General features: G+C 43.4%; 1 protein-coding gene across 1 annotated transcript in view; it reads right to left on the reverse strand.

Annotated features, from left to right (window-relative positions):
* Positions 1 to 581: 581 nt before the first annotated feature.
* MRPS36 (mitochondrial ribosomal protein S36) overlaps positions 582 to 20,694 on the reverse strand; it is a 587,034-nt gene continuing 566,921 nt past the window's right edge. Inside the window, exons 2-5 of the mRNA XM_050793603.1 lie at positions 12,944 to 13,084; positions 4,017 to 4,080; positions 1,991 to 2,178; positions 582 to 841 (exon numbers count right to left, since the gene is read on the reverse strand). Of these exons, the coding sequence (XP_050649560.1) occupies positions 824 to 841; positions 1,991 to 2,178; positions 4,017 to 4,080; positions 12,944 to 12,985 (312 nt within the window). The 5' untranslated portion in view covers positions 12,986 to 13,084 and the 3' untranslated portion in view covers positions 582 to 823. The remainder of the gene's footprint in view (positions 842 to 1,990; positions 2,179 to 4,016; positions 4,081 to 12,943; positions 13,085 to 20,694) is intronic.

The raw sequence follows: 20,694 nt of genomic DNA on the forward strand, positions 1-20,694 counted from the left end.
AATATTTATGTTGATTTTATGAGGCTTTGAGACATTAAGTTTGAGAAAGTTAATGGTTATCAGGATTTGCATACAAGATCACAAAACAGTAAAATAAACCAAAGAACAAGACTTCCTTACAACCTCTGAAACATAATAAATTGCAATTTCTAGTGAAATCTTTATTCCTATGCTATATTCATTTTGGTCTCTTATTTTCCATTTTATACTCTGACTTTCTTGGAACCTTTTGTATGATCTCCTCTATCTTAATGGTATAGTCACCTATTTTAGCTTGACTATATTTTTATCATTCAGAGTAGGACACACTTACTAAGCCAGTTATACTCCAGTAAACTTGTGAATGAAAAAACATTAGAGAACAGAGAATTAAGAACAAGTAATAGAGTCATTATTTCACTGATCCTCACCCAATTTCAGGAAAATCATGTACCTAAAACAGCAATTCTGACTGATAAATTTTTCCATGTCTAAACAGAAAGAAAAGTGAAATAAGAATCCTATGATAGTTTACTATACATTATGTGCTTTTAATAGTTCAACACTGGTAATGTTTGATAATCAAGAGTAAATTAATAGGCTAACATTTAAAAATGTATACTTTAATAAGTATAAAGTGTATAAATAATTAGGTAAGCTTGTGGAGAAGCTGACCAAGATACATAAATTAGGAAATACAAGTGTCCATCTAAATTTTCTATATTTCATTTTTTTCATAGTATTTATTAAAGGTGTTTAATATACAGTTTCTCATCTGTCATTTTGGAAGTCCTTTATTGTAAAGACAATTCTATTGTCTGATGACAAACAGCAGCCACCATGGTTATTCAGGACCTCCACGCTGAAAAGGGAAAAATAAAGCAGTAAGATTAGATGTTAAATTGACCCAGGAAATGTTTTGATGGTAACTTTACAAATTTATACAATCTTCAGCAAGTAATCTTTGGTGGTTTTTTTTTGTTTGTTTGTTTGTTTGTTTTTGAGACGGAGTCTCACTCTGTCGCCGAGGCTGGAGTGCAGTGGCCGGATCTCATCTCACTGCAAGCTCCGCCTCCTGGGTTTACGCCATTCTCCTGCCTCAGCCTCCCAAGTAGCTGGGACTACAGGCACCCGCCACCTCGCCCGGCTAGTTTTCTGTATTTTTTAGTAGAGATGGGGTTTCACCATGTTAGCCAGGATGGTCTCGATCTCCTGACCTCGTGATCTGCCCATCTCGGCCTCTCAAAGTGCTGGGATTACAGGCTTGAGCCACTGCGCCCAGCCAATCTTTAGTTTTTAAAAAATAGTTTTGAATTAGTCAAAACTTTAGGGTATTCCTATCTTTTTTTTTTTTTTTTTTTTTTTTTGAGACAGAGTTTCCGGAGTTTCACTCTTGCTGCCCAAGCTAGAGTGCAGTGGTGCCATTTTGGCTCACTGCAACCTCCGCCTCCCGGGTTCAAGAGATTCTCCTGCCTCAGCCTCCCAAGTAGCTGGGATTACAGGCACCCGCCACCACATCCAGCTAATTTTTGTATTTTTAGTAGAGACAGGGTTTCACCATATTGGCCAGGCTGGTCTCCAACTCCTGACCTCAGGTGATCCACCTGCTTTGGCCTCCCAAAGTGCTGGGATTACAGGCGTGAGTCACCATGCCCAGCCCTCTTATCAATTCTTATAAACATAATGTCAGACCTGGAAGGGACTCAAGGTTGACCTGTCCTTAAATTTCTTGGTATCAAGAGATCTTTACACTCTGAAAAATTATTGAGGACCCCAAAGAACTGTTTTTTTATGTGATTATATCTATTGACATTGATATACCATGCATATTTACAGAGGAATTTGACTATGGTTTGTTTCTCGTAGTCTTGGCCTACCTGACCATCCTGTCTTAGCTCTGACCACACTCTGACATGACAATAGGAATAGCATGTAAATCAGCAAATGAAATCCCCAAAGCCCAAATGTTACGGTGTTTTGCATAGTCTTGGGACAAAGAGCAATGACTTACTTGGATAAATTCAATTTCTTCTTGAGACACAAGTTTCCTTCTGTATTTCTGAGGTAATGTTTTTATTATTTCTGCAGTATCTGGTGGACCCTGATACATCAACAAATCTGGTGATTTACTTCCCTTAGAATGTTGTGAAATTACAGAAGAGTGAGATGGTAGCCCTGCTGATCTCAAAGCTTCCGATACTGAAATTAAAAAAAAAAAAAAAAAGACCATATTAGAGAAATTGTTCAGATGTCAAAATACTGAGTCTTAAAATACTATCAAATAATCAAGTCATTCTTGAAATGAAGTCATTCTTCAAATAACTCTTGAAGTACTATAATTCCAAAAGGTAAATATTGTAGGGTAACTCAGTTGGCTATATATATTTCATAAAGGTTTCTAAAAACAAAGGAGGAGGTAAGGAGGTAGCTACCTCTAAGGAGGTAGCTTTAAAATTTTTACATATTTATTGTTTAGAGATGGGGTCTTACTTTGTTGTCCAGGCTGATCTTGAACTTCTGGGCCCAAGCAAGCATCCTGCCTCAGCCTCCTGCCATCCCACCTCAGCCTGTGAGTAGTTAGGACTATAGGCATGTGCCACTGCACCCAGCAAAGGAGCAGTTTTAAGTAAATGAATTACAAAAATGTAAAATAATGAAATTTCTAGTTAGTGGAATTCAACCCTTTAGGGGAACCTACACTACTTAAGCTTATCTCACATAACCACTCATAGGCCAACACATGGTGGAGTTTACAGGTAATATCTTACAAGGAATAAGAAAGTCAGTAAATGTAAATGAGGGTAGTTTTCTCATTATCTTCACATTTGTTTATCTTAATTCTTCAATAGTTACAATAAGTTAAAAATATACCTATAAAATGTGTTGAAATTGCCTGAATTAAAGCAAGAGAAGCACAGAGGATCTGGTTTAAAAAAAAAAAAAAGGGTGGGAATCAGAGAAAAACAGAACCATTTCAGAATCTTCTCCCATTAATTTCAAATAAATGCTAAGGATTAAGGCAATCCAAAAAATATTTACTGACTAGATGAATAGATAAATGAATGAATGAAAGAAAAGATGGTTGATGAGCAGAGAAACATAGGAAGGGTTATTATTTTCACAGTCTCTGCAAATGGAAGCATGGGAGAATCTTCTAAAGGATAGGAGAGAATAAAGGTAGGACAAAATTTAGCCCATATAAACTCACTAGAAATTCAGACACATCTTCTGTTGAGTCACTACCTTTTAAAATAGGGGTAATAAAGGCCAGGTGTGTGGCTCATGCCTGTAATCCCAGCACTTTGGGAAGCCAAGGCAGGCAGATCACCTGAGATCAGGAGTTCCAGACCAGCCTAGGCAACATAGCGAAACCCTGTCTCTACTAAAAATACAAAAATGAGTCAGGCGTGCTGGTGTATGCCTGTAATCCCAGCTACTAAGGAGGCTGAAGCACAAGAATTGCTTGAACCTGGGAGGGGGAGGCTGCAGTGTGCCAAGATAGCACCACTGTACTCCAGCCTGGGAGACAGAGCAAGACCCTGTCTCAAAAAGTAAAATAAAATAGAGGTAATAATTTTTTTTTTTTTTTTGAGACAAAGTCTTGCCCTGTCACCCAGGCTGGAGTGCAGTGGCATGATCTCGGCTCACTGCAACCTCCGCCTCCTGGGTTCAAGCAGTTCTCCGCCTCAGCCTCCCGAGTAGCTGGGACTATAGGAGCCCACCACCATGCCTGGCTAATATTTTTATATTTTTTAGTAGAGACAGGGTTTCACCATGTTGGCTAGGCTGGTCTCGAACTCCTGACCTCAGGTTATCCGCCTGCCTCGGCCTCCCAAAGTGCTGGGATTACAGGTGTGAGCCACCGCGCCTGGCCATAAGTTAATTTCTACTTGCATGCAACATAGGGCACTACTTTGATCGAAGCTCCAATAGTCTTAACTGATTTTTAAATGAGAAATATTGCCTATAATAAAATACTCATTTATAAATATTCACGTACACAATTTTAAAAGAAATCTAAATAAAATACAACTTACCATTGGGTTTAGGATTGTCTCTTCTGTCAGGAAACCTTATTAATGGAGTGTGTGGTTTGACTACCTAAAGGAAAAATAATATGCATGAAAAACAATCTCATTAACTAAAAGAAATGATCTATTAAACCTCATAAATAGATACTTTGGTTAAACTTACTATTTGACAGCAACTTTAAATTATACTCTTCCCCAACCAGGAAAGCTGGTCTATGAATTATTAACTTGTCTATCTGGTAAACACAACTTTGTACTTTATATATAATCACAAGACTTTCATTGTACTATCGAAGGTGTACTTCAAAGCAACCCAATGGAGGAGATGATGTGGATTTTATGTTGCATGACTTATAGATTGGTAAGAATTGAAACCTGGCTGAGCACAGTGGCTTATGCCTGTAATCCCAACACTTTGAGAGGCCCAGGCGGGCAGACTGCATGAGGTCACGAATTCAAGACCAGCCTAGCCAAGATGGCGAAACCCCATCTCTACTAAAAAAATAAAAAAAATTAGCAGGGCGTGGTGGTGGGCGCCTGTAATCCCAGCTACTCAGGAGGCTGAAGCAGAGAATTGCTTGAACCCAGGAGGTGGAAGTTGCTGTGAGCCAAGGTCGAGCCACTGCACTCCAGCCTGGGTGACAGAGTGAGGCTCTGTCTCAAAACAAATAAACAAACAAACAAACAAACAAACACTTCTCTATTAGCTGTTTCTTCACTTTCATAGCCAAGCTTCTTAAGAGAATGTTCTATCTGTCCTATTGTCACTCCCCTATTTAAAAGTTTGAAAACTGGCTGGGATCGGTGGCTCATGCCTGTAATCCCAGCACTTTGGAAGGCTGAGGCAGGAGGATGGCTTGAGCCCAGGAGTTTGAGACCAGCCTGAGCAAGAAGGTGAGACTCCCTCTCCACAACTTAAAATAAAAAAAAAAAGAAGTTTGAAAAATGTTCCACAGCTTTCACGATAAAGTTCAAACTCTTATTTGGCACTCACAACACCCATCGTGATCTGGCCTCTCCTTACTTTGCCAGCCTTTCTCCCCAACTCTCTTATGTACCTGTTGCTCCAGGTATTCTGAAGTACTTTTCCTTTCCCCAATTCATCCTGCTATTTATCCCCATTCCATCTAGAGCTTATGTCCTCTGCCATGAAATCTCCCTCCCTGCCATCCCATTCCACTTCCATGCCTATCCTTCTGACTGCTTATCCTTTACAACAGCTCACATGTCACTCTTCTCTAAGAACTTTTCCCAAATTCCAAAGTCTGAGTTAAAAACTCCTCCTTATATTTTCAGAGGACAGATAAGTTAGCCAATGATTATAGGAGAGTGCTAAGCTCCAGGACAGTCAGAGACAGAAAATTAAGCACTTCTGCAGCAGCATTCCTGTTACATGGTAAATGTCCAAGAAACAGTTGCCAAATAAGTGAATAAACCTTTTGTAAGTTAGGTCTAACTGTATAGGCATGTAAATATGTATTATATACTTATACAAATGTACATACACTGCAGAGAAAGAATCATTTGCAACACTGCTTTTATATACTTAAAAACATGATTTAATATGGCCTTATAGGCCAGGCACGGTGTCTCACACCTGTAATCCCAGCACTTTGGAAGGCCGAAGCGGGCGGATCACTTGAGGTCAGGAGTTCAAGACCAACCTGGTCAACATGGTGAAACCCTGTCTCTACTAAAAATACAAAAATTAGCTGGGTTTGATGGTGCACGCTTGTAATCCCAGCTACTCAGGAGGCTGGGGCATGAGAAATCACTTGAACCCAGGAGGTGGAGATTGCAGTGAGCCAAGATTGTGCCACTGCACTCCAGCCTGGGCAACAAAGCAAGACTTCATCTCAAAGAAAAATAACAACAACAATAATAATATGGTCTTATAAATTAAATTCCCACTCTGTTTGGTATCTCTACTTTTTAACAACAACAAAAAATTATTTTGAGATAGGGTCTTGCTCTGTCACCCAGGCTGGAGTGCAGTGGTGTGATCACAGCTCATTACAGCCTCAACCTCCCAGGGCCAAATGATCCTCCCACCTCAGCCTCCAAAGTAACTGGGACTATAAGTGTGCCCCACCACGCCTGGCTAATTTTTAACATTTTTTGTGGAGATGGGGTCTCCCTATGTTCCTTACGTGGGTCCTGAACTCCTGGACTTAAGCGATCCTCCTGCCTTGGCCGCCTAAAGTATGGGGATTACAGGCATGAGCCACTGCACCCAGCCCTAGAAAGTGTTTTAAATGCAAAAAAGTAGAATGGCATAAAATAAACCCTGATATATTCATCACACAACTTTAACAATAATATAGTCAATCTTATTTCATCATCCCTTCCCTGATTAAACAAATCCTATACATTTAATCCCATCTCATCTGTTAATACCTTCCACACATTACTGACAAACAGAATTTTTGTTAAATCATAACCCCAATACTTTTTTTTTTTTTCCAATTTGAAAGCAGTGAAGCCAGGCTCAGTGGCTCATGCATGTAATCCCAGCACTTTGAGAGGCTGAGGCAGGAGGATCACTTGAGCCCAGGAGTTCGAGACCAGCCTGGCCAATATAGTGAGACCCTGTCTCTACCAAAAATCTAAAAAGTTAGCTGGGCAGGTGGCGTGGGCCTGTCGTGCCAGTTACTTGGGAGGCTTAGTTGGGAAGATCACTTGAGCCCGAGAGGTTGAGATACAGTAAACCAGACAAGATCATGCTACTGCACTGCAGCCTGGGCAACAGCAAGATCCTGTCTCAAAAAAAAAAGTCACTCTTTATTAACTAACCAGATTACAAATATAATCATGGTAGACACCTTAGTTCACCCTAGTTTTTGTTCAAGTGGGCCCCAATACTTTTGCCACACTTAACAATAATTCCTAGGCTGGGCGCGGTGGCTCAAGCCTGTAATCCCAGCACTTTGGGAGGCCGAGGTGGCCGGATCACGAGGTCAGGAGATCGAGACCATCCTGGCTAACACGGTGAAACCCCGTCTCTACTAAAAATACAAAATAACTATCCGGGCGTGGCGGCGGGCGCCTGCAGTCCCAGCTACTCAGGAGGCTGAGGCAGGAGATTGGCGGGAACCCGGGAGGCAGCGCTTGCAGTGAGCCGAGATCGCGCCACTGCACTCCAGCCTGGGTGACAGAGTCAGACTCCGTCTCAAAAAAAAAAAAAAAAAAACCAATAATTCCTACTATCATCTGATATTCAGCTTATGCTCTCATTTCCCCTTCTTGATTGGGTGTGGTGACTCACACCTGTAATCTCAGCACTTTGGGAGTCTGAGGCAGGTGGATTTCTTGAGCTCAGGAGTTTGAAACCAGCCTGGGCAACATGGCGAAACCCTGTCTCTACAAAAAATACCAAAAAATTAGCTGCGAGTGGTGTTGCACACCTTTAGTCCCAGCTATTTCAGGGAATGAGGCAGGAGGATCCACTTGAACCTCGGGAGGTCAAGGCTGCAGTGAGCCATTATCACGCCACTACACTCCAGCCTGTGTGACAAAGTGAGACTCTGTCTCAAACAAAACAAAACAAAAATTTCCCCTTCTCAATTGTCTTTTTACATTCTAAATACAAATATGACAAACAAATAACTCCAACTGCATATTAGTTGGATAACTAAGAAGCCAATCTGAAAAGGCTCCCACTGCAACCATATGACATTCTAGAAAAGGTCAAACTATCCATCTAAGATTTTTTTCTTTTTTTTCTGAGACGGAGTCTCGCTCTGTTGCCCAGGCTGGAGTGCAATGGTGCGATCTCAGCTCAATGCAATCTCCACGCAGGTTCAAGTGATTCTCCTGCCTCAGCCTCCTGAGTAGCTGGGACTACAGGTAAGTGCCGCCATGTCCAACTAATTTTTGTATTTTTAGTAGAGATGGAGATTCTCCATGTTGGCCAGGATGGTCTCAATCTCTTGACCTCATGATCTGCCCACCTCGGCCTCCCAAAGTGTTGGGATTTCAGGCGTGAGCCAGTGCTCGGCCCCATCTAAGATTTATTCATGCCTTTTCATGGCTTGATAGCTCATTTCTTTTTAGTGCTGAATAATATTTCAATATCTAGATGTACCACAGTTTATCAATTCACCTACTGAAGGATATCTTGTTTGCTTCTAAATTTTGGTAATTATGAATAAAGCTGCTATAAACATCTGTGTGCAGCTTTTATGTGGACATAAGTTTTCAACTCACTTGGGTAGATACTATGGAGTGTAATGGCTAGATCGTACGGTAAGATTATGTTTCCTTTTGTATGAAATCGCCAAACTGGGATCAGTGCCGTGGCTGACGCCTGTAATCCCAACACTTCAGGAGGTCAAGGCAGGTGGATCTCTTGAGTCCACGAGTTCAAGACCAGCCTGGGCAATATAGTGAAACCCTGACTCTACAAAAAATACAAAAATTAGGCATAGTGGCATGTGCCTAAAAAAGAAAGAAATTGCCAAACTGTCTTCCAAAGTGGCTGTACCATTTTGCATTCCCACCAGCAATGAATGAGAGTTCCTGTTAGGTGGGACAGTAATAAGAATTCACATCTTTGTCAACATTAAGTGTTGTCAAGTGTTTTGGATTCTGGCCATTCTGATAGGTGTGTAATGGTTGTCTTAACTTGAAATTCTCTAATAACATATGATGTTGAGTATCTTCTCTTTTTTTGAGACAGAGTCTCACTCTGTCTCCCAGGCTGGAGTACAATGGTGCGATCTCGGCTCACTGCAACCTCCGCCTCCCAGGTTTAAGCAATTCTCCTGCCTCAGCCTCCCAAGTAGCTGGGATTACAGGTGCACACCACCACACCTGGCTAATTTTTGTACTTTTAGTAGAGATGGGGTTTCGGCATATTGGCCAGGCTGGTCTCGAACTCCTGACTTCGGGTGATCTATCCACCTAGGCCTCCCAAAGTGCTGGGATTATAGGCGTGAGCCACTGTGCCTGGCTGAGTATCTTTTCATTAGACCTATTTGTCATTTGTATATCATTTTTCTTTTTTTTTTTCTTTTGAGACAGGGTTATGCTCTGTTGCCCAGGCTGGAGTACAGTGGTGTGATCTCAGCTCAGTGCAACTTCAACCTCCCGGGCTCAAGCAATCCTCCCACTTAAACTGATCCTCCCACTTCAGCCTCCCAAGTAGCTGGGACTACAGGTGTGCACCACCACACCCAGTTAACTTTTGTATTTTTTGTAGAGACAGGCTTTCACCATGTTGGCCAGGCTGGTCTTGAACTCCAGGGCTCAAGCGATCCACCCAGTTCAGCCTCCCAAAGTGTGTATATTTTCTTTGATGAGGTGTCTGTTCAGCTGTTTTGCCCATTTTAAAATTCAGTCATTTATTTTTATTTATTTTCTTGTTGTTGAGTTCTTCTGTTTCCTTTTTTCCTTTTTTTCTGAGACGGAGTCTCGCTCTGTCGCCCAGACTGGAGGGCAGTGGGCTCACTGCAACCTCCGTCTCCCAGGTTCAAGCAATTCTCCTGCCTCGGCCTCCTGAGTAGCTTGGATTAAAGGTGCCCGCTACCACACCCAGATAATTTTTGTACTTTTAGTAGAGATGGGGTTTTGCCATGTTGGCCAGGCTGGTCTCAAACTCCTGAACTCAGGTGATCTGCCCGCCTTGGTATCCCAAAGTGCTGGGATGACAGGCATGAGTCACCATGTCCGGCCTTATGTTTTCTATAATAGTCTTTTATCAAATATGCCTTTTGAAAGTATTTTCTCCCAATATGTGGCTTGCCTTTTTTTGACAGTGTCTCACAGAGCAGAAGTTTTTTAATGAAGTCCAGCTTATCAATTAATTTTTTTATGGATCATGCCTTTGGTGTTATATCTAAAAAGTCATTGCTAAACCTAAGGTTAGTTTTATTTTCTCCTATAAGGATTGATTTTATAGATTTGCATTTTGCATTTAGGTCTAGGATCCATTTTGACTTAATTTTTGTGAAGGACGTGAGGTCTGATGGATCTCCAATTTTTTCAGCACCATGTTGAAAGACTATCTTGTCTCCATTGTATTCCCTTTGCTCCTTTTGTCAAAGATCAGTTGACTATCTCTTTATTTTTACCTTTTCAAATCTCAGTTTTAGCTATGCCTCTTACAAATAGTATAGCACTGGATTTTCATTTGTTAGCCAGTCTGAAAATGTTTTACTTTATTATTTATTTTTTGAGACCAGCTCTTGCTCTGTTACACGGGCTGGGGTGCAGTGGAGTGATCGTGGTTCACTGCAGCGTCAAACTTCTGGGCTCAAGTGATCTTTCCACCTCAGCCTCCTGAGTAGCTAGGACTACCGGTACACATCACACACCACCCCTCCTGCCTGGCTAATTTTTATAGAGACAGGGTCTTGCTATGTTGCCTAGGCTAATCTTGAACTCCTGGCTCAAGCAGTCTTCCCACCTTGGCTTCCCAAAGTGTTGGGATTACAGGTGTGAGCCACCGTGCCCAGCCAGCTTTGTCTTTACTTAATGTTCTGAGACCATGCTACGTGACTTCCTATCAGTTTGTGCCAATCAGTCTTTTGGCACTTTTCTCTTCCTTCAAGATATGGATCAACAACCAAATTCTAAGCTCTACGTTTTTTTTTTTTGAGTCAGGGTCTAGCTCTGTTGTCCAGACTGGAATGCAGAGGCATGATTATGGCTCACTGTAGCCTTGATCACCTGGGCTCAATCTTCCCACTTCAGCCTCCTGAGCAGCTGGAACCACAGGTGCACGTCACCATGCTCAGCTAATTTTTTAAAATTTTTATAGAGATGGGATCTTGCTATGTTGCCCAGGCTGGTCTTGAACTCCTGGGCTCAAGCCATCCTCCTGCCTCAAACTGCCAAAGTGTTGGGATTACAGGCATACACCAGTGAGCCTGGCCTAAACTCTATCTCTTACTGGCACTGTAGTCCTAACTGTATAGGCTTGTCACAGAGATACTCAATAAATTTGGCTAATGTTATATGTAATTATTATGTAATATTAGCACATACTTTATTATTTATTTTTTGAGACCAGGTCTTGCTCTGTTAGCCTGTTACACAGGCTGGGGTGCAGTGGGGTGATTGTGGTTCACTGCAGCATCAAACTCCTAGGCTTAAGTGATATTATATTAGCATATTGGTAGTATTCTTTTCCTTTTTTTTTTTTTTAAGAGTGCAGTCACGAACCTGGTATGAATTCTAAATATATGAGTACAGGTCTTTGTTCCTATGTTAGAAGGGCACAGACCATTCCTTACTGTATATCTCACGGTTTCTTCATTTGTTTGCATGTATCAGCTGTTAGTATTGCTTTGGACTCTACCATTTTAACAAACTACAATTTGTTTATGCAAAAGACAGACATATAGATTGTTTCTGGTTTGGGGGCTAACAGAAACAGAGCCAGGGACCCCAAGGCAGTATGTACAGTACCTACCTGCTGAGATACCACACTCCTGCTGCCAGGCTGGAATCCCTCAGCTCTGGACCCCAGTTCTTTGCTAGTAACTCTTTTTTCTTTATGAACATTTTGGTACAGAGACTATGTGCATTCACTTCTCTTGAGCAGTAAACCTATGAGTAGAATTGCTGGGTCATAGGGTAGATACATGCTTAACTATTAGAGACTGACAGCTTTCCAAAGTGGCTGTAACATTTTATATTCCCACCAGCACTACTGAGGGTTTCATAGGCTTCACATTCTTATCAACACTGACGTCTAAATTTTAGTCATTTTGGTGGATGTGTAGGACCTCATGGTTTTAATTTTTATTTTCCTGGCAAGTAATGATATTGAGCCCCTTTAAAAATGTTCATTGCTCATTTGGGTATCTTTTGTGCAACACCAAGTCTTTTACTCATTTTTAAATTGTTATATATTATTGATACATATGGTTATATATTATGGATAACAGACCTTTGTCAGATAGTCTCTCAGTCCTTACAGAATCTTTAACTAGTTAATGCTCAATAACTACCCACTGAATAAGTGAGGATGATTCACTGCAATGGGACCAAAAACTGGGATCTAGGATTATCATTCAGACAACAACTTCAGGAATTTAGAAAAAGGTCTTTTAAGAGATGTACTTATATAAAGCGAAATGTACTTCTCATATCAAAGATAAAAGTCAATCATAAAATAAAACACTTTCAGGGTTCAAAGACTATGTAAACCAACCACAAAAGCGGAGGTTGTGTCCCACTTATTTAATAATTTTACCTAAGTTAGGACCGCAGCTGGAGAAACAAATAAAAAGGCTATCAGGAGTTAGTAGCTGATAGGTGGATTAACGAAGTTACTTTAGCTGTCTATCTAAACCAAGTGAAAACAGGCTTGTGAAACCAACGCTTATACACACACAAACACACACTAATTAAGCTTAAATAACATTTTTCTATTCCCCTCATCTGGCGTGTGGCCAGACACTTGGAGAGCCTGGGAAGAACCCGCTCTGGCGAGGGCGCAGTACGCGGCCCCAGTTGCCCGACCATTCCCAAGACCTTGAAGGGACACTGGGTCAGATCCAGGGTTCACTTCCTTCCACGCCCCGCTACCGCCTTCCTTCCCCGATTGGCTGATCGGGGGGCACCACCGCCAATCCTAGACGGTGATTGGCCAGGCTACCGCCAGGGCCACCTCACCCACAGACGCCTAAGACTAACAAAGTCCTGGCGGAGGAGCCGGGCACCCCGGCAGTAGGTACAGGACCTACCTGCGAAGATGCTGCACGCTTGCCGCCAGGCTCGAACCCTCGGCGCCGGACCCACCTCACTGCCCGGCCCTAGAGGCTCAAAGTCCCATCCTGACACACACACGCGGGCGCCGCCGCTGGCCCTCCGCAGAGGCGCGGTCACCGCGCAGATTCTGCCCACCGCCTTTCCTCCCCGACGCCGTCGCTATAGTCAGCACCGTCCTACCGGCCAAGGTGCGGAAACGCGACAAATTGCTTTACCTGAACGACCCTACTGGCAGACGCCATCTTGCTGCCCATCATGACCCCTAGAAGGGGCAGTTTCCGGGGCGCGAGCGAGCCGCGGCGATCACCGAAGTCCTGGGCGGCTGGGGGCGGTGCTTCTCGGGACGTCGCGGAGGCGGAGACCGGACTGGGCCCGCCTCCGCCGTGGGGCTGGCCCCGCCCCCTGTGCCTAACCACCCCCCCCACCCCCGCTTCTCCCTCCTAGGATCGACCCACGTGTGTTCTATTGTTTCGTTTTGAGGACAAAGTTTTGTTATGGTGGGTCTCTTTTGCTCATATGCCTATAAATTGTCTAGGACCATTTCCTTTCCAGAAAGCAAGTTTATTTCGAAACAGTTCAAAATTTTATCTGTAACCAAATAAATAATATAAGCTCTTGCAAAGATTAAAAAAATTAAAGAAAAACAAAAACCCTGCGGTTTCCTAAAATGAATAATTTTGTTAAAACGGTAGTGGCAGGCTCACAAGAGTTTACTCTGGCTTAAAAAGGGTCATGTCACAGTCTCTTGCTGATTGGCATTGCTTGATTGTAATTTGGTTTCTGTTTTCTTTACCGTTTATTACTCCTGATATTGAACTGCTGGGCCTTTGCTTCAAGTTGAGATAACTCAAAAATTCAGAAATATTTGAAACGTAAGCCACCCATATCTTTTCCCCAAAGTTACATTATGGGCGGGGCGCTATGACTCACGCCTGTAATCCCAGCACTTCGGGAGGCTGAGGCGGGCGGATCACTTGAGGTCAGGAGACCAGACTGGCCAACATAGTAAAACCTGTCTCTATTAAAAATACAAAAATTAGCCGGGCGTGGTGGCGGGCACCTGTAGTCCCAGCTACTCAGGAGGTGAGGCAGGAGAATTGCTTGAACCCAGAAGGCAGAGGTTGCAGTAAGCCGAGATTGCGCCACTGCACTCCAGCCTGAGCGACAGAGGGAGACTGTCTCACACACACAAAAAAAAGTTACATTACATTCTGTGATAAATAATGCTTAGGTTATATATAGTATTGTAAGCTTGACCAATGTGTTTGATGATATACATCAGTGATTCTAAGTCTTGGGATCTTTTTACAAATATAAATTACTGAACCCAAATATGGTCTATTCGGATTCAGTGTCCCTAGAGAGGCCATTAACCCTTTTTTTGTTTTTTTTTGTTTGTTTGTTTTGTTTTTTTGAGATGGAGTCTTGCTCTGTTGCCCAGCCTGGAGTGCTGTGGCGTGGCGTGATCTCGGCTCACTGCAACCTTTGCCTCCTGGACTCAAGCAATTCTCCAGCCTCAGCCTCCCGGCGCCCGCCACCACGCCTGGTTAATTTTTGTATTTTTAGTAGAGACAGAGTTTCACCATATTGGCCAGACTAATCTCCAACTCCTGGCCTCAAGTGACCCACCCACCTCGGCCTCCCTAAGTGCTGGTATTACAGGTGTGAGCCACTGCGCCTGGCCCCATTTTAATTATTTGCTTTTTTTTTTTTTTTTTTTTTGAGACAGAGTCTCAAAAGGTTAAAAGGTTTAACCTTTTAATCCCGTCTCTACTAAAAATACAAAATTATTTTCAAATGTGCAGTTCAGTCACATTAAGTACATTCACATTGCTGGGCAATTGTTACCATCTTCAGAAACTGTACCCATTAAACAAAAACTTATTCCTCCTTCCCTCAAACTCTGAAAACTATCATTTTACTTCCTGTCTCTATGAATTTGACTACTGTAGGTACTTCATGTAAGTGGAAACATAACCGTATTTGTCCTTTTGTAATTAGCTTTTTTCACTTAGCATGTCTTCAAAGTTCATTCATGTTGTAGAATTTATCAGAATTTCCTTCTTTTTTAAGGCTGAAAAATATTCCATTATATGTGTATACCACATTTTGCTTATCCGTTCATCTGTGATTTTTTTTTTTTTTTGAGACGGAGTCTTGCTCTGTCACCTAGGCTGGAATGCAGTGGTACGATCTCGGCTCACTGCAAGCTCCGCCTCCTGGGTTAGCGGCAGGAGAATGGGCAGCCTCCCGAGTAGCTGGGACTACAGGTGCCGCCACCACGCCAGGCTAATTTTTTTGTATTTTTAGTAGAGACGGGGTTTCACCTTGTTAGCCAGGACGGTCTAGATCTCCTGACCTCGTGATCCACCCTCCTTGGCCTCCCAAAGTGCTGGGATTAAAGGCGCGAGCCACCACGCCCAGCAGATTCTTTTTTTTTTTTTTTTTGGAGACAGAGTCTCGCAGTGACACACCCAGGCTGGATGCCATGGCATGATCTCAGCTCACTGCAACCTCTGCCTCCTTAGTTCAAGTGATTCTCCTGCCTCATCCTCCCGAGTAGCTGGGATTACAGGCACCCACCACCACACCCAGCTAATTTCTGTATTTTTAGTGGAGATGGGGTTTCTCCATGTTGGCCAGGCTGATCTCCAACTCCCGACATCAGGTGATCCGCCCGCCTTGGCCTCCCAAAGTGCTGGGATTACAAGTGTGAGCCACTGCACCTGGCCTGGTTCAATGCTTTTTAAAAAAATTTCATTTGAGACTCCTTTGACCTATGCCTCATTTAACAGTATGTTCAGTTTCCAAGTGTTTGGAAATTTTCCTGTTATTCGACTGTTACTGATTCCTCATTTAATTCCATTGTAGTCAGAACACAGTCTATAATTTCAATTCTTTTATATTTGTGAAATTTATTTATTTATTCATTTATTTATTTTGAGACGGAGTCTCGCTCTGTCGCCCAGGCTGGAGTGCAGTGACACCATCTCGGCTTACTGCAAGCTCCGCCCCCCAGGTTATGCCATTCTCCTGCCTCAGCCTTCTGAGTGGTTGGCACTACAGGCGCCCACCACCACACCTGGCTAATTTTTTGTATTTTTAGTAGAGATGGGGTTTCACTGTGTTAGGATGGTCTCGATTTCCTGACCTCGTGATCCGCCCGCCTTGGCCTCCCAAAGTGTTGGGATTACCGGCATGAGCCACCCCATTATTTTGTCATCCAGGATATGGTCTGTTCTACAAGCACTTGAAAAGAAAGTGTTTTACTGTTGTTTGGTGGAGTATTCCATGAATGTTGATTAGCTCCTGTTACTCCATATGTGCTATTATGACAAAATACCTTAGTTTGGGTAATTTATAACAACAGAAATTTACTTCTCATGTTCAGGAGGCTCAAAAGTCTAAGATCAAAGTACCAGCAGTTTCAGTGTTTGGTGAGGGCTCAGTCTCTTCTTCCAAGATGGTACTTTGAACGCTACTTCATCTGAGGGGTTTAACACTGTATCCTCACATGGCAGAAGGGCAGAAGGAACCCACTCCCTCAAACCTGTTTTTTTTTTTTGGGGGGGACAGTCTTATTCTGTCACCCAGGCTGGAGTGCAGTGGCACAATCTCGGCTCACTGCAACCTCTACCTCCTGGGTTCAAGCCATTTTCCTGTTTCAGCCTTCCAATTAGCTGGGATTATAGGCGCCCACCACCACGCCCAGCTAATTTTTGTATTTTTAGTAGAGATGAGGGTTTGCCATGTTGGCCAGGCTGGCTTCGAACTCCTGACCTCAGGTGATCGGCCCACTTTGGCCTCCCAAAGTGCTGGGATTACAGGCATGCGCCATTGTGCCTGGCCCTCAAACCTTTTTTAAGGGCCTTAATCTCATTCATGACGGCTCTGTACTCATGATTTAATCATTTCCTAGAGGCCCTACCTTTTAGTATTGTCACATTGGCAATTTTCAACAGATGAATTTTGAAGGACACAGTCAGACCATAGCTTACCGCCTTTGGCCCCCAAAATTTATGTCCTACTCTCATGCAAAACACATTTATCAGATGCAGTTGCTCACGCTTATAATCCCAGCACTCTGGGAGGCTGAGGCAAACGGATCACTTGAGGTCACGAATTCCATGCCAGCCTGGCCAACACAGTGAAACCCTCTCTACTAAAAATAAAAAAATTAGCTGAGTGTGGTGGTGTATGCCTATAATCCCAGCTACTTGGAAGCTGAGGCACGAGAATTGCTTGAACCTGGGAGGTGGAAGTTGTTGACAGTGAGCCAAGATCGTACCACTGCACTTCAGCCTGGACAACAAAGGGAGGCACTGTATCAAAAGACAAAAAACAAAAATACATTTATCCATCCCAAAAGTCTCAACTCATTCCAGCACCAACCTAAAACTATAAAGCTCAGAGTCTCACCTAAATCAGATATGGATGAGACTCAAGGCATGACTCATCCTGAGGCAAATTCTCCTCCAACTGTGAGCCTGTGAAATCAAATAGATGTGCTTCCAAAACACGATGGGCCAGGAATAGGATTGACATTCTCATCCCAAGAGGGAGAAACACGCAAGAAAAAAGGAGTAATAGGTCCCAAGTAAGTTAAAAACCCAACAAGGCAAACATTAACTCTTGAAGCTTGAGAATAATTCTTGACTCAGTATCTTGACTTCTGGATGCACTGGGATGGGGGTTGGACCCCAAAGCCCCAGGGCAGCCCTACCCCATGGTTTTGCTGGGCACAGCCAACCCAGCAGCTCTCAGGAGTTGAAGAGAGGTACCTGGACTCTCTCAGGCAGGTATTGCATGCTGATGGTTCTACAGGTCTGAAGTCTCAGGGATGGCCCTGCCCATATAGCTCTGTAACAGCCTTTTATTGTTAGCCTTAGATAGCAGATAACTACCACTGAGGTTTTGTTTTTTGAGATGGAGTCTCGCTCTGTCACCCAGGCTGGAGTGCAGTGGCGCGATCTCGGCTCACTGCAAGCTGTGCCTCCCGGGTTCACGCCATTCTCCTGCCTCAGCCTCCCGAGTAGCTGGGACTACAGGCACCTGCCACCACGCCTGGCTAATTTTTTGTATTTTAAGTAAGAGACGGGGTTTCACCATATTAGCCTGGATGGTTTCGATCTCCTGACCTCCTGATCTGCCCACCACAGCCTCCCAAAGTGCTGGGATTACAGGCGTGAGCCATGGCACCCAGTTTTCGTTTTTTTTTTTTTGAGACAGGGACTCACTCTGTCATCCAGGCTGGAGTGCACTTGGCACCATTATGGCTCATTACAGCCTCAAACTCCCTGGTTCAAGCAGTCTTTCTGCCCCAGCCTCCTGCGCAGCTGGGTCTACAGGCATGTACCACCACACCCAGATCACTGAGTTGGTTAGTGATACGATGTCATCTTAGCAGGTTAGTTCTTCTGCCCTTTTTGTAGAACATAATCCATGGGTAGGTTTTCTGGCCTTAGAAAATATATCTACTCCATATAAAGAAAAAAAAAAACAAATAGGCAATGTATCTACTGCAAGCCTGGGCACACTGGCTCATGCCTGTAATCTCAGCACGTTGGGAGGCCGAGGCAGGCAGATCACTTGAGATCAGGAGTTTGAGACCAGCCTGGCCAACATGCTAAAATCTCATTTCTACTAAAAATGCAAAACAATTAGCTGGGCCGGGTGCAGTGGCTCACACCTGTAATCCCAGCGCTTTGGGAGGCCAAGCCAGGCGGATCAGCTGAGGTCAGGAGTTCAAGACCAGTTCAGCCAACATGGTGAAACCCTGTCTCTACTAAAACTACAAAAATTAGCCAGGCGTGGTGGTGCATGCCTGTAATCCCAGCTACTTGGGAGGCTGAGGCAGGAGAATTGCTTGAACCTGGGAGGCAGAGGTTGCAGTGAGCGAAGATTGTGCCACTGCATTCCAGCCTGGGCAACGAGTAAGACTCTGTCTCAAAAAAGAAAAAATTAGCCGTACATGGTGGTATGCACCTGTAATCCCAGCTACTCAGGAGGTTGAGGCAGGAGAATCCCTTGAACTTGAGATGTGGAGGTTGCAGTGAGCTGAGATGGCACCATTGCACTTCAGCCTGGGAAACACAGTGAGACTCCATCTCAAAAAAGCAAACAACAGGAAAAAAAAAAAAAAAAAAGAAAGACTGTGACTGTTGTAGATGTAAAAAGATCTTTGTGCCCCCAACTTCAGAAAGCTGCTCAGAAGGACATACTCTCTAATGCCCTCTTCAGAGACATGGCCGACATTGATAATGAAAAAGGTAGAACCTCCCCACAGGCAGAGTGAAGAATCTGGATGAAGTACCTCCAGAAAACAACACAAGAACCTCATCAATGTCACTATCCCCTAGTAAGGGGAATCTCCTATCATTTGCCAAGTAATACTTAAGATTTTGGCTGGGTGTGCTGGCTTACACCTGTAATTCCAGCACCACAGGAGGCTGAGGTGAGTAGATGGCTTTAACCCAGGAGTTCAAGACCAGCCAGGGCAACAAAGTGAGACCCTGTCTCTACCACAAAAAATAAAAAAAAAATAAAAAAAAAAGGAAAAAATTGCTACAGACTGCAGACCTATTCCACTATTGCTTGCTGGATATGTGAGGTGATATAATTTGTCTTTTCAGTTCACAGGTCTCTAGATGAAGGGCCACATCTGGACCTGATATAAAAGACCGAACTTTGAAAAAAGTGTAACAATTGGATGACACTATTAGCTTATCTCTTATCTTCCTTGGGAAGTGTCTTTTGCATGCACAACGCAGAAAGGAAGTTAATATTTATGGTCAAGATAGCTGAGTTTAATAGATTGTATTCTTTCAGTAAAATACCCACTTTTTTTTCTCCAACTCTGAAATCCACCACTCCCCTGCCATGGGAGAAGTATACTTTCCTGCCTCAATCATGTCGGGTTTCATCAATGTCAGCCCCTTTCAAACAGAAACTTTAATCATACTGGTATAATTGGACTTGACATCATAAGCTCCTGCCCTGTGCCATGAGAATGTTTCAGATTGTGGCTGTTCCCTCAGCCCGAGTCCTAGAATTATGAGGACAGACCCAAAACAGAAATGTCTGTTATAAGCTACTGAGATTTGGGGTTATTATTCAGCATGATTTTAGGAAAAGCTAATATAATTTCTCTCTCAGAATTGATCCTTAAGAAGGAACTTGGCCAGGTGCGGTGGCTCACACCACCACTTTGGGAAGCCAAGATGGGTGGTCTTGAGCTCAGGAGTTCACTTTCCAGCACTTTGGGAGGCCAAGATGGGTGGCCTTGAGCTCAGGAGTTTGAGACCAGCCTGGGCAACATGGCAAAATCCCATCTCTACCAAAAACACAAAATTAGCCAGGCGTGGTGGCACGTGCCTGTGGTCCCAGCTACTAGGGAGGCTGAGGCAGGATCACTGCTTTAACCCAGGAGGCAGAGGTTGCAGTGAGCTGAGATCGTGCCACACTGCCCTCTAAACTGGGCAAAAGAGGCAGACTCCGTCTCAAAAAAAAAAAAAAAAAGAAAAGAAAAGAAAACAAATGCTAGCATCATTTCAAGTTTCACGTCCTTCTAAAAAGAATGTGGAGGCCAGGTGCAGTGGCTCATGCCTGTAATCCAGCAGTCTGGGAGGCCAAGGCAGGCAGATAATTTGAGGTCAGGAGCTCAAGACCAGCCTGACCAACATGGTGAAACCACTGTCTCAACTGAAAATACAAAAAATTAGCTGGGCATGGTGGCCCATACCTGTAATCTCAGCTACTCAGGAGGCTTAGGCATGAGAATTGCTTGAACCCAGGAGGCAGAGGTTGCAGTGAGCTGAAATTGCACTAGTGCATTCCAGCATGAGTGACAGAGCGAGCCTCTGTCTCAAGGAAAAACAAAAAACAAACAAACAAAAAAACAGTGTTGAAAATACTACATTAGCTGTAAAAATGTTCAACAGCTCCAAATTAATAAAGTGCTCAAATT

The sequence above is a fragment of the Macaca thibetana genome, chromosome 6, assembly GCF_024542745.1.
Source record: "Macaca thibetana thibetana isolate TM-01 chromosome 6, ASM2454274v1, whole genome shotgun sequence".
Taxonomy (NCBI): Eukaryota; Metazoa; Chordata; class Mammalia; order Primates; family Cercopithecidae; genus Macaca; species Macaca thibetana.